At 47.2% G+C, this 12707-nt stretch overlaps 8 protein-coding genes across 8 annotated transcripts; 6 read left to right on the top strand and 2 right to left on the bottom strand.

The window, feature by feature from the left end:
• Positions 1-434: 434 nt before the first annotated feature.
• On the top strand, positions 435-596 carry ACHE_30233A (uncharacterized protein; the record flags this gene model as incomplete). The annotated part of the gene is made up of 1 exon (XM_043276828.1): positions 435-596. The coding sequence occupies one exon, from the start codon at positions 435-437 to the stop codon at positions 594-596; it is 162 nt and encodes a 53-aa protein (XP_043134768.1).
• Positions 597-1620: 1024 nt separating this feature from the next.
• Positions 1621-1953, top strand: ACHE_30232A (uncharacterized protein; the record flags this gene model as incomplete). The annotated part of the gene is made up of 1 exon (XM_043276827.1): positions 1621-1953. One exon carries the CDS (start codon positions 1621-1623, stop codon positions 1951-1953), a length of 333 nt encoding a protein of 110 aa, XP_043134767.1.
• Positions 1954-2260: 307 nt separating this feature from the next.
• On the top strand, positions 2261-2638 carry ACHE_30231A (uncharacterized protein; the record flags this gene model as incomplete). The annotated part of the gene is made up of 1 exon (XM_043276826.1): positions 2261-2638. The coding sequence occupies one exon, from the start codon at positions 2261-2263 to the stop codon at positions 2636-2638; it is 378 nt and encodes a 125-aa protein (XP_043134766.1).
• A 793-nt stretch (positions 2639-3431) lies between these two features.
• Positions 3432-5423, bottom strand: PPN1 (endopolyphosphatase; the record flags this gene model as incomplete). Its single annotated transcript, XM_043276825.1, has 1 exon — positions 3432-5423. One exon carries the CDS (start codon positions 5421-5423, stop codon positions 3432-3434), a length of 1992 nt encoding a protein of 663 aa, XP_043134765.1.
• A 777-nt stretch (positions 5424-6200) lies between these two features.
• On the top strand, positions 6201-6613 carry ACHE_30229A (uncharacterized protein; the record flags this gene model as incomplete). Its single annotated transcript, XM_043276824.1, has 4 exons — positions 6201-6242; positions 6295-6322; positions 6377-6411; positions 6470-6613. The coding sequence occupies 4 exons, from the start codon at positions 6201-6203 to the stop codon at positions 6611-6613; spliced, it is 249 nt and encodes an 82-aa protein (XP_043134764.1).
• A 1279-nt stretch (positions 6614-7892) lies between these two features.
• Positions 7893-8739, bottom strand: EMP24 (emp24/gp25L/p24 family protein; the record flags this gene model as incomplete). The annotated part of the gene is made up of 4 exons (XM_043276823.1): positions 7893-7910; positions 7970-8157; positions 8230-8434; positions 8542-8739. 4 exons carry the CDS (start codon positions 8737-8739, stop codon positions 7893-7895), a joined length of 609 nt encoding a protein of 202 aa, XP_043134763.1.
• Positions 8740-9384: 645 nt separating this feature from the next.
• Positions 9385-10291, top strand: ACHE_30227A (SANT/Myb-like DNA-binding domain-containing protein; the record flags this gene model as incomplete). The annotated part of the gene is made up of 4 exons (XM_043276822.1): positions 9385-9483; positions 9538-9625; positions 9694-10001; positions 10076-10291. 4 exons carry the CDS (start codon positions 9385-9387, stop codon positions 10289-10291), a joined length of 711 nt encoding a protein of 236 aa, XP_043134762.1.
• Positions 10292-11241: 950 nt separating this feature from the next.
• Positions 11242-12351, top strand: bgt1 (1,3-beta-glucanosyltransferase Bgt1; the record flags this gene model as incomplete). The annotated part of the gene is made up of 4 exons (XM_043276821.1): positions 11242-11510; positions 11568-11825; positions 11890-12050; positions 12113-12351. The coding sequence occupies 4 exons, from the start codon at positions 11242-11244 to the stop codon at positions 12349-12351; spliced, it is 927 nt and encodes a 308-aa protein (XP_043134761.1).
• Between the last annotated feature and the right edge of the window lie 356 nt (positions 12352-12707).

The raw sequence follows: 12707 nt of genomic DNA, 5'->3' as shown, positions 1-12707 counted from the left end.
ACATTCTATTCTCCTCTCCGCATGATGCAGAAATTTGAGAGTATCATCATCCTCACCATCACATACACATGATGATAATGAGTAAGTCTTAAGTCTTAACTACCTGGCTACTGGCCTACTGCTAGGCAAAGCACTTACTGTCACGGGCTCGGAATAGTAGATAATAACGAACTGAATTCCTATCTAACTATTGTAGCCATCGACGAGAATATCGAATCTGGAGAAGAAAGAAGAAGAGGAAATCTATCTAGGTCATGAAGAGGTTTAAGAGGATTGTTGGCGACATGACTGGATGGTGTTTGTGATGTATCATCCATTGCCGTAGTGTTGAACCGCCATGTGAGCTATCATATGTGAGCCGTCACACTTACAGAGTGCTTAGATCTGTCCATTCTACTCAGCCAGGTCTTCGACGACTTGCCTCTACAAATATCATGACACTTGAGCAAAGGAGGCAAGATCTTGAGCTTCGGCAGATGGAGGCAGCTGTTAAGGCTCAGGAGGAAGAGACCCGCGCTAAGCAAATTGCTAATGAAAAGGCAGAGTTAGAACTTATCAAGGAACGGAGGAAGTTACAGGAAGAGGAAACTGATTGATAACTACTTAGTAGGTAGTTAGTTGGCTTTTGAAAAAGTTTTATTCAGATCTTTACAATAGTAAAGTGGTTATCAAGTGGTTGTTAAGCAGTTATCAAGCAGTTGATTTTACTTTCTGGTTGGGACTGCAATATATATTTTCATAGCGTTATTATGTGGTACATACACTCTTTTCAAAGTTATCAACTTAATAAGGAAATATTTATTACTCCTGTCCCGCATAAATAACATATATATATATATATATCAGAATATGTCCGATTTCATCCTGGAGGCCAGCCAACAAGTAGTTTTTTAAGTAGTTGCTAAGCAGTCGCTAAGTGGTTGTGAGCTTATAAATTTCGTAAGCCGGAAACTCTGGTTAACTGGCGGAGGTACTAACAATATCACTTTTGAACAAGCCAGTAAGTGATTGGAATGTGACAATGTGATTTAAAAACTGTCTAATAGACATATAATCATCCTAGAAGTGGTTTGGGTTCAATAAAACTTACATTATTCGACATGGCAGCCATCTTAAAGAGATTAGTGGTTGGTAAGTACTGTGAAAGATGTCAATTGGGTTGCAAGATATTACACGCTGGGATGTAAGTCACATGACTTCCAAGACGCTAAATGCCCCACTTTGGCACAACCGACCAAAATATTGACCTCAGCCGACCTGATCTCTCATAGGAGCTATACAGTAATTCAGACCTCTTTTGCGATTCCATTGGTTGAGCCATATGTCCACTACACCCTTGGTTCCGACACTTAGTTAGCAGGAATAGGGGCGGAGGATCGTCCGTCACGTACAGCCTTGTTTAGTTAAGCATGACTGCAGCCCGGTGGGGGCCAGCATTGACAGCGACCAAGAATCATCTCATCCTAACCCCACCTCCCCCTGACCTTGAGAGCTAATATCAATACTTCTAGTCTTTCTGTGATCTGTCCATCAGTTCCGCTCAACAATATTTCAAAGAAATAGAGCCATTCACACATTCCTTGGGAACAGACAGACTAGAGGTTACTTGTTAAGTTCAACATGCCAACCCTCAATGTGAACCCTGAATACTCAGACGACTTTGAGCACAAGCCGCTGCCCTTAAAATTGTATTCTGAATACGACGATGAAGAAGATCTACCAATAAAGAAGAGACTAGAGGCCCTGGTCAATGGGGATATGAGCCCAAGCCAGGCGGCCATTGATTTTGACACCACCATCACTGAAGTAACCAATCGAAGGCAGAATGAGGTGATGAAACGGCCAGATCCGCAGGCTCTCACACCAGAAGAAAGAGCCCAGGGGGTTAACATGTACGACCTCGTGCCAAATCCTAGGCTAGCTATCCACACGATATTCCTATCAATTGCCTGATTATGTTCCGCATTTCCCCCCTACCACCCTGGACAAAATCAGATTGTTGAATTTCTTGAGGCACTGCGAGCACTTCCACAGCATGAGGTTTATACAGGTTGTCCTTCTGAAGACCCCAATGAACCTTATCCCACTGTGCTATTGTGACCACTTGAAGGAAATTGGGAAGCAGTCGCTGAGTTATTTGATTATGAGATAACATGTATGTATAACTACTCTAGCCAAACTCTCTCAAGATAATTATGTCTGATATTTGACCTCTCTAGCCTGCTACCCTCCCTATCGCTGGCGCAACTACAATTCTGCTATGGCGCGCCTAACCTGTTCAGGCTTGGTTGACTGTGGTTTTCTGAGTTCTCTAGATGACATACTGCCGTCCAGTGATGAATACCCAGATTTGCAGAAGCGTCCAATTGATGGACTGAATAAGATTGGCAACTTTATGCTTGGAGCTGCCCAGTGGATTATGTGGTCAGATGAATGTCACTATGTCTACCAGCAATGTACAAAGGTGGAAAGCGTGTCAGGGTTACGCCAAATGTGGAGTATGGAGCGCTGGAGGGAGTGGAAGCGTCAGTTTGCCTTTGTGGCTGGTGATGAGCGATTTGCCCAGAAATACCGGGAGGTGGCTGAACGATCACATCGTCAAATGCTTATCTGTGAGGGTGAGGACACGGCTGAGTAACCGCACAGGAAATGTCAGATAAAGTAGAACTCTGGGAACATACTCTCAGACTGATTTTTGACAGAATTCAACATGCCGATACTCGCTATAAACTTATTCTATTCTTATAACATGGATTGGTGGCCTGGGCATGAAGTTCAGCGTTGTAGGTGACATGATATTATATTCCATAGGAGCTGTCTAGGCAGATACGACGCAGATGCCTAATGGTCCTCAAATAAATAATCACAGTGGCTCACTCATTCAAAACTACTGCTCTTGCTCTTCTTATCCTATCTCCCACTGTCAAGTGTCAACCTTCATGCGATTTTCTGATAACTGTATGGTGGGGGGATAGATTTATCCTTTCCACATCACCAAGCTTTTCAAATTATCTTCTCACAAGGGCCAGGGGCACGCCAGAAGATTGGTTTCAGCATATCTGTCAGTCCAAGAATCCCGACAGCTGACCAGTACTCTTATCAAGTCGACAGACTTTTGAGAACAAGGTGAAGATGCTTCTTGTGATGCAAAAGTTAGCCACCAAGCAGTTGATTGACATGCGGTGGCTTGAGTTGACTGATCACCGAGCGTGCCCTGAGCAGGTCCTGAGTGCTCACTGAGTACTGACTGGTGACAGAGAATACTCACTGAGCAAGCCCCTGAGCGCCCTCGTAAAAGCGGCGGCATCCGGAAGGGGAAAGTCACGGTCGCTCTAGAAAATCAAGTTCGTATAGGTACATATGTATATTATAAAATTAATTCTATATACAAGAAAGAGATAACAATGTCTAAAATCCTAGCGAGCGTGAAATCATGATTCTGTCTCTTCGAGATTATTGATGTCCAAATACCCAACGAACGCCCGATCAAGGAAGGTCTTCCATGCCTTGTTCTTCTTCTTTTTACCTTTCTTCTTTTTCTTCTTTTGGCTATTGCAATCGCCGTCGTTAGTGTCAGCAGGTGATTCCAGGGTATTCGGAATGTTGTTCGCAATCCGACTGGCTAGATCGAAGAAGCTGCGGACAGTCAGGTCCTTCATTTTGTAGATGTGGTCGTTCTGAGTATCGTACTCGACCTCGAAGTCAAATACATCGTCAACGCTGGTAAAATTGACGTTGTTCCCAGCCTCGTCTCGGTACATTGACTCGCGCAAGGACATTTCCTCGTTTATCCTCGTTAGGTTGGCGTAGTACTGCGTATATCCGAGCCAGGACAACGGCTGGTTTGAGTAGCCAGGACCCGGAAGGGCGGAAGACGGCGGGGGTTCTGGTACTTTGAAGTTTGGCTTTTTTGGTTTCTTCTTTTTCTTTTTCTTCATGTCAATGTCCACTATCGGAGAGTCTTCGGGTTCCAAAACGTCCGGTATGTCATCGTTGTCGGGATATGAGACCTCCGTGTTTTCTTGAATATCAGACCAAATCGGCGTATCTTCCAAGTCAGTGATGTTATATTCAATCACACGGAGCGTAGGAAAGTAGGTTGGCACCAAACTAGGTGACACCAAAGAGACACTGTATCTTTCGGCCAGAGGACCACCGATCTTTCTCAAGAACTTCTTTTTCTTCTTTCTCTTCTTGGATATATCTGTCCAAAGCCCATCGCCATCAGTCTCTGCAAAGTCTTCATCCAAGCACTCCTCAATTGAGAGACCAGATGGCGGGGATGGCATATCGGACCATTGGTCTCGAAGGGCGTCAAGATAGTTTGCGATTGATTGGATAGAGAAATTTTCAGTCCCCGTATTGTCACCTTCCAAATCGACGATGTCGATATCGTGGCTGTCCTGGAATATGAAGTGGTCGATGTTCATATGTCCATAAACGCTCCCAACAATGACATCTCGATATTGATGCAACCATAGGGTGTATTTCTGCCAGCACGTTTCATCCCATCCTTGTTTTGAGCCTGCCCTGGCCGGAGGTACATGCCCGATCAGAATTGCCTTCATCTTGCGCTGGCGAAGCAGTTTCAGCTGGATTCTGAGCCACTCCATGTGCTCATAACCCGGCTCATCCTTGTCGTCGCATCCATCCACCGCGGAGTTGGAACTATAGAAGTACATGGTGTTGAGACTGATGGCTGCCAATTTACCAGGGATCACTTCGCTCGTGAACCAGCCACCCTCCACAAAACTATGTCGCTCAGACTCCGGGATGAACTTGCCCCAGACATCCAAAAACGTCTTCGTCCAACGGTTCGGTCCCTCCTTCATCGTGTTATGTGGCATAATATCGTTGTTTCCAATTGTCGGAACGACGGGGATGGAGTCTTGGAAAACATCGATGAATTTCTGTGACAAAATTTCGTTCAGGTAGATGATTTCCTCCATTGTCCGCGGAGTCTTCTCATCCCTGTCATGCCGGGCGGAATCGCCAGTCCAGAGCACAAAGTCAATATTCCCCTTTAGATTTTGCTCGATCCATCGGAAAGTCGCGTTCATCAAGATCAACGGAGCATCGCAATCGGTTCCTACCGCTCCAAAGTATCCGGCAGATCCATGGCCTCGATGGCAATTATTGTCACTTGACGCTCCTCGTTTATAGTGCGAATCGGGATGGGGATCTGGCACGGAAGAATGAAGAATGTCAAAACCCATCACCAATTGACGTGTAAACCATTTCGATCGCAACATACCTGTAATATGCAGGAACCGCCCAGTTAGCCTCTGCGCTCCTCCAGCGCTATGCGCCGTCGAAGAAGAGACGCCGTTACCCAATGGCTGCTGCTGCTGCTCGTGACCTGCAAGGAGAATGGCGAAGGCATTGGCGAAAAAGAAAGCCGAGAACAGCAGTTTTGGAATCATGGGTGCTGTTGGCCAGTCGTACAGACAATCATCAATCCCGCGAAAATACGGGAGACGGGTCTAGCTCGATATCAGCATACAAACAACAACAATACACCTGTACTTGTAGTGATTATTTACTTCATAAAGAAAAATCCTGTAACTTACCGACCCTAGTCAGCGACGTCACTGGCACGTTGTGTGGACTCCGATTTAATCAAATTTCGCCCAATCAGGGGCCGCTCCAGGGGTAGAACCAACGAACTAGGAAAAAGTAGTTTATGGCGACTGTACTCTGTATTGGTGAATCTCAAGGGAAACTTGAAGCCTTTTATTTTCCTCTTCCATTGTATGCTCGTGACCAGAGTCCCATCTTGGCCGCAGGCAACCCCAGATCGACGCGATTCACAAGAGGCGCTGCTGCGGACAGTGAGAGCGCGTTGTGCGCGCACGTGGGCGGCGGGATAGGGTCTGGTTAGCCGGACCGTTAAGGACCTTGTGCTGGTCTGTGGCATACAAGACATATCGCGCATGTCTGTGCGAGTCTGTGATCAAGAAGTAAGAGGAATAATGATGGTACTCCATTAGGTAAGAGAGATGGGGTCAAGTTTGAAATAACATTGCCTCTTACATAGCAGCACACCAGGGAGTCTGAATAACATTGTATGGAGTACTGATCTGATAATCATCTGTCACAGGATGCGGGGTCAGCATTTCAGCATAAATAGTAAATAACTGTGTGTTTACTGAAGAATGAACACTTCTAATTGACAGGCTGTAAATTCGCAAATAACCATAATGTCTGAATTTTCCTCGATCAAGCCTGCCTTTACGGTCTGGGTAGGTCTCCTGATTATAGATGCAAGAGATTGTCCCTAATTACGCTATGCAGGTCACTATTGACGCACCATTACCGGTGGGTGCGTGAACACTACATGTATCATGGAATATAGTCGACTGATGCATACCTGCAGGCAGCGCATCACGAACCAATAACCTGATGGTTGTGGTCAGTCTTTCTTCCCTAATGCCTCATAAAAAGGCTCGTCTAATATGTACGGTAAGAGTCCATGTCGGACGGCATACTGAGAAGCGATCCGGCATTCGAACCCGCCATTGATGCAGAATTCATCGGTGTTGGTAACGATTATATCCATGCCGATCCGGATGCCCAGCACCTGCGCTTGAATGCTCATGGTGTTGTCAAGTAAGCGCTCATTACAAACTGTTGTTAAAAAAAGCACTGACTGGCTGTATAGAACCAAAGATGAAACCATAAATACGAACAGTTGCCCGGATAAGAGGACAGAGCTTAGCAGAGCGACTTCGCAGCTCCCTATACCGGCATGGTCGCCATGGGACCAGCAGAGCAGGCCGTCTTCAGCGGTACTGCTTCTGACGGCACGACGCCGTTTGGCAATTCTTGTAAATCTGACTCATCCTAACAACGGCCTCCTCTCCTCATCTTCCCGATCCTCATTGAATCCTTCATCACCACTACTACCAAGCCTCCGGCCACGACGACCCTCCATTCCCAGAATCCCAACGAGCCTTCCTCTCCATACTCCGTTACTTCGTGATCTCCCTTCTCTCTCTCGCCACCAGCTGACAACCCTCTTCCCACTCCATACAGACCCATAAACCAACCCCACCGCAACAAACGTCGATAAAACAGCTACAAGCGCAGTTAAGAATGTAATACTGCTCACATTACACCCTAGCCCCATCGTTCTTAGCTCCCAGCGCTCTTTGTATCCGAGCGGACAGATATTCCCAGAGACTATGGGTGAAAGAATTGGGAAGTGGCTTGGGTTGGGGGCGCAAATTTGGGACTGCTATTGTTATTTTATATTCTGGTGGAATGGGAATGGGGAAGCATACGATAGGACACCAGCTACATTGTAAATCACCTTTCAGGCAATGCTGGCATAGTTGTCTTCGCCAGCAGAGGTGGAAGAGCGGGTCGTCCGTGGATATAGAATTGGTGTGGTTTGACCGCGCGTCAGAATCGAAGCTGGAACTAGAGGGGTGGGACATTGCATGAATGATGTTGTTGAAAGCAATTGATAGAAGTTAATTCAATGTATTGTATTTGTTTCCGGTAGATTTGTTCGTATGGTTGCATTGTCCGATGCGACGGTAGTTACGAGTCCGAGGGATATCCTACGGAGATGATAATGCGGGGACGCACGAAGTAGCACACACTACATTACCCATGTGATTCTAATTAAATTGTGGAAAAGTGGACAATGCGATTGCTTTTGCGAATAAGAAATATTGCCATAGCGACATCCTCATCTAGCCTGTGTACGTAAAGTCATATCAAAACATCTTCCCGAGCTATAAGGCTCGTAAAGTACCATGCCAGCACGTAGCATATCATTCTGATAGAGACAATGCTCGAAAGTATTTCTCTTCAAAAATAGTAGACTTGTAATCGCTCTACTCCGGTAATACATCAATTCTCGCTCCGAATATCGAACGTAGAAATTAGACAACCCGCTTAACCTGCAAACAGAACATAGGTGATCAGTAAGATCAAACACCACGGTTCAAAATTGACTCACCTCGAAGAATCTCTTCAACCACCACACCTGGAAGACACCCTCTCCGATAAGCACGGCAAGCTGGAAGATACTCCACCACTTCACTCGCGCATTGGTGCTCTCCGCTGTGTTCCGGTGTACCCGCTCTCTCACCACAATGTACGATTGTTCATCCTTAACTTGAGCCAAAGCTTCCGAGAGTCGACGGACTGTTGGGAAAACAAGAAGTGTCAGCGGCCGACTCGCACAGATTGCGAGAAGGGGTGATGCTCCCGTCATACCTTCAGTATCCAAAGGATCCTGCGCTTCCGATTCGGGGACGTAGACGATTCCGTGCACGTTGAAAGAGACCTCTTTGGAGTTGGATGTCCAGCCTTCGTTGCTGAAGCAGTAGATGTACTTGCCATCGGCGTGGGCAGTGAAACTGTAGTCGTCGGAGGAAATGGCCTGCTTGAAGTATTGACGGTTCCTTAAGGGGTCCTCGACCTAGAGCGAAGAAAGGTTGCACCCGTCAGTTATCTACCTTAACCCAAATTTTGACAACATCCAAAGAAAACAACGGTGCAGGCATCGCAAAGGAGAGCCGCTCATACCCAGAAATCAACCTCAAGGTTTCCACTACCTCCAAACTCTCTGTCACCAACCTGGAATGTGACAGTCATCCGGTCATCCTTATGCAACGGTTCGTGAAAGCATTCTCTCGAGTGTGCCCGAAGTTGGATGTTGTGTGCTGTCACGGCGGTGATCCAGGTCAGCGCTGTGATGAGCAAGGTCGCTGGGGAGAACCGCATGGCGGATAGATATTTTCTTGCGTGGCGATTTCAATCGACTCCAGAGGGACTAGGTGCGTAGGATTCGTCGAAATAAGGGAATGGAGTGAGTCGAGGTGCTGAGTGCGGACTGGTAGTTGAATCTCCGAGCCGACGCGCAAGGTGTTCACTGAATTCACTGGGCGAAATCGTAGACGCTCGGACCAACTCTGAACAACGGCATCTACGAGTAACTACGAGCACTTCACTACTTCACAATTACTTCCGAGGATGGCTTTATATTGCTCGAGATATTCTGAGTGGGGGAGAAAAATCATAGGTAATCGTCAGTTCTAATACAATTGATTGATGTAGAGTTATGCGTAGTGGACAATGCTATTTCGAAAATGAGAAAAATGTATATCAATGCAACTTAACTCATTGAATGCTGTCTTGTACATAAGTCCCAGTTCCAGTCCCTTTTGCGGACAACGTGGAAGCCCGTGACTACTGTTTGGGGAAGCCACAGAACTTCCTCGACACCAGCTGACACCAACACTTGACAACCATCACCTCGAAACACACTCGTTTACCTTTATGCCCATTTTTATTCACCTCTTGTCAGATAGCATCCTACTTTGTTTGTCTTGATGATCTTTCGAATCCTTTGAGATAAAGATACTCGCCATGCCCGTTTTCGTTGTGGATGGAAAGCAGTACAAAGTCCCCTTCAAGACCCTGTTCAAAGGCAACAAAACCATCTGCGACCAGATAATAGCTGATAAGGTAACCTGACTTATGTTTTTCTGATTGATTAGTGGCCTGACAGACGCGCTATAGCGCGCAAGTACTGTTCTACCAGAGGTCACCTTGGAACAAGCCACGGCCACCCGAGCTTCAAACACAGCATCTACCAATGACCAGACAGGTGAGTTTCCGTTATCTCATTGGTTCGAGCACTGTTTTAGGTAACAGCTACTAATGAGACCACAATAGATCAATGCTATCGTTTTTGGACAGCGAGGGAAGACCGACTGCTCCGAGAACTCGTCGCTTTTCGGGTGCCATGGAGCCGCATATCCATCTCATTGGGGAACAGACCTATAGAGGACGTCAAGAAACGTTGGGACTATCTCCGCAGTGGGAAAGCCCAGAGTGTCGAAGTTGGGGTCGATGGCGCGTTCTCGACCGACGGGATTCCCGTTGGCAATCCGCATTTGAAGAAATTCGCGAGAACCACCCAGCCTGAACCCAAACCAGAGCGTCACGTTTCCTTTGCCGACCCACTTGTCACAGCAGGAGATGTAAGTTAAGCAATTCTCCGGTGTTCTGGCTTCTCTTATCCCAGGCAGAAGACTGACAGACCTTTTACTGACAGACTGATGACGAAGAAGAAAACGGCGCCTCCCACCCACCGAAGACCAAGAAAGTGTATTATGTCGACGAGGAATTCTCACTGGAGGACGTAGTCATGTTGCACAACATCGCAGCTAAATGGGAACGAGACCGATGGCTGGCCATCAGCACCCGATTCAACGACATAACACAACGGAAAATCACCCCCGAACAAGCCAAATCAGTGGTTGACAATTGAGCACCCTGAAGCTCGCGCCCTTTTCCCGAAAGGCCCCCCGGGAAGGAAATTGTCAGCATTGTGGATATCTTTCACGCACTTCCCCCAATTTCGTAACCCCGGTTCATGTCCTTTGACAAGAAGGTTCGTTCGATCCAATGCGATGAATTGGGTGGCAAAAGAAAGGGAGCGCCGGACGAGGGACTTTTCACTCTTTGTTCATCCAGGGTTCGGACGAGCGCGTACTCATCGCCGGAGTTTGTGACATCATGACTTGCAATACCCTGAATATCCATACGCTGTATTTTTGTCAGTATTGAGCAGGAGAAGTCATCCCCTTTGCCATCAGAGACCACCTGGATGTGCTCCTGCATGAAGGGGTTATGAGCTTCTAAAAAAGATATACTTTTAGTGTTAGTTTAGTCTATTAATAAAATGAGAGCAGCCACATTATCATGGATCTATCAAATAGCAAATAGGATAATAGCATTAGCCACATTAGGACCCTAATACTCCATATTTGTATGACAGTCCAGACCGGAGGGATGAGGATGGGCGCTGCAAGTCTCATATGGGCTACACATCTGGACCCTGCAGCATCCCGTACGGTGGGATTCGGGTCCAAGAATAGCCGATCGCCGGGTACATTTTCCCTATTCGGGGGAGAGGGATCCAGGAACCGGGCGAGGGTTCCGAATGGAAGTTCTGGACTGGCTGTAAGGCGGCGGATCTCAGGAGGCGACTTCATCATCTCTGTCTGTTCCACAATTTTTCTCCTCGGGTCGTTCTTTTGATTTAATAAGAAGTTCTGGAACCCTCACTTGTGTCGTTCCCTTTTTCGTCCATTTTATTTATACCTGCGTGTGCCGTCTCTCTAGGTACTACTCCTTTTACGGCTTTTCCGTACACACCCGTCCGCTCACTCATTTTTCTTCCCCTCCGCTCTCTACCTCTCTATCTTATCAAACATAATGCGTGTTTCTGGTCTGCTTCCTGCCTTGCTGGCGGCTTTGCCGGCTGCCGCTACCAGCAATGACGGCCGTGGTCTGCTGGGTCTGGCTTTGGGTAACCAGAACGCCGATGGGAGCTGCAAGGCAACCTCCGACTACAAGGCCGACTTTGACGCTATCAAGAGTGTGACGACGCTTGTCCGCACCTACTCCGCTAGCAACTGCGACACTGCTAAGAATATCATTCCTGCTGCGAAGGAGAAGGGATTCAAGGTTGTGCTCGGTGTCTGGTATGCCTTTCGTCCGATCACTCATTCGTAGTGCCGTTAGACTAACGCGTGCTTCAGGCCCGACTATGACCAATCTTTCAACGAAGACTTCAACGCCCTCAAGTCTACCGTTCACGGAAACGAGGATGTCGTTCGTGCGATCACCGTTGGTTCCGAGGTTCTCTACCGTGGTGGCTTGACTGCCGAACAACTCTTGAACCGCATCCAACAAGTCCAGAAGGAGTTCCCCGACCTGAGCGTTGGATTCGTTGAAAGCTGGAACAAGCTCAATGACGGCTCTGCTGACCCTATTCTCCAGGGTGGAGTGAACTATGTGTAAGAGGACGGATAAGACTGCGGAGTTGACTGGACCTACCAGCTAATGTTTCGAAATTTACAGCCTCGCCAACGGCTTTGCCTACTGGCAGAACACCCCCATTGACAGCGCTCCCAAAACCTATTTTGATGATATGTCGCAAGCCATGAAGCATGTTCAGCAGGCTGCTGGTGACAACGCGAAGAACATCCGCTTTGGTAACGGCGAAACTGGCTGGCCTACTGGTAAGGATATTCTTTATCCATGGACTCTAAAGCAATGAATTGGGCTAACTAACTGGCACCAGATGGCGGTTCGGACTACGGTGATGCCAAGGCCGGTACCAAGAACGCTGAGCAGTACTGGAAGCAAGGTGTCTGCGGCATGCTCGCCTGGGGTGTGGATGTGTTCTACTTTGAGGCTTTCGACGAGTCATGGAAACCCTTGAGCAAGGGTGACAACGGCCAGATGATGGACGAGACTCACTGGGGTCTGTTCACTGCGGACCGCAAGCTCAAGTTTGACATTTCGTGCCCGAAGAACTAAACCCCGCTTCGGAGTTTGATGGCTTCTGTAAAATAGTTGTCTGATGGTGTTCGCTTCTCTGTATCATATGGGACTGGATAGAAATCAAAAGTGATCTTGTCCGTCTGGATAATTTATCACGAGTCGTAGGCTTAGATAAGCGAATGGTTATGGTACGGTAATAACCAACGCATCCATGGTTCAGCTCATATTTACCCCTGAACAGCGACACGGACCGGACAGCAGCGCGCGTTCCCAAGAATAGTAGTATTGTTTACTCGTGAATTGTATGTTATCTGGGGTCGAGTCTCGATTGTTGTTTAGTTGATTATATGCAGGAATTGGATATAGCTACTATCTTAATTCGTAGTTATATC

The sequence above is a fragment of the Aspergillus chevalieri genome, chromosome 3 (genome assembly GCF_016861735.1).
Source record: "Aspergillus chevalieri M1 DNA, chromosome 3, nearly complete sequence".
Taxonomy (NCBI): Eukaryota; Fungi; Ascomycota; class Eurotiomycetes; order Eurotiales; family Aspergillaceae; genus Aspergillus; species Aspergillus chevalieri.
This window is presented reverse-complemented; position numbering and strand designations above follow the sequence as displayed.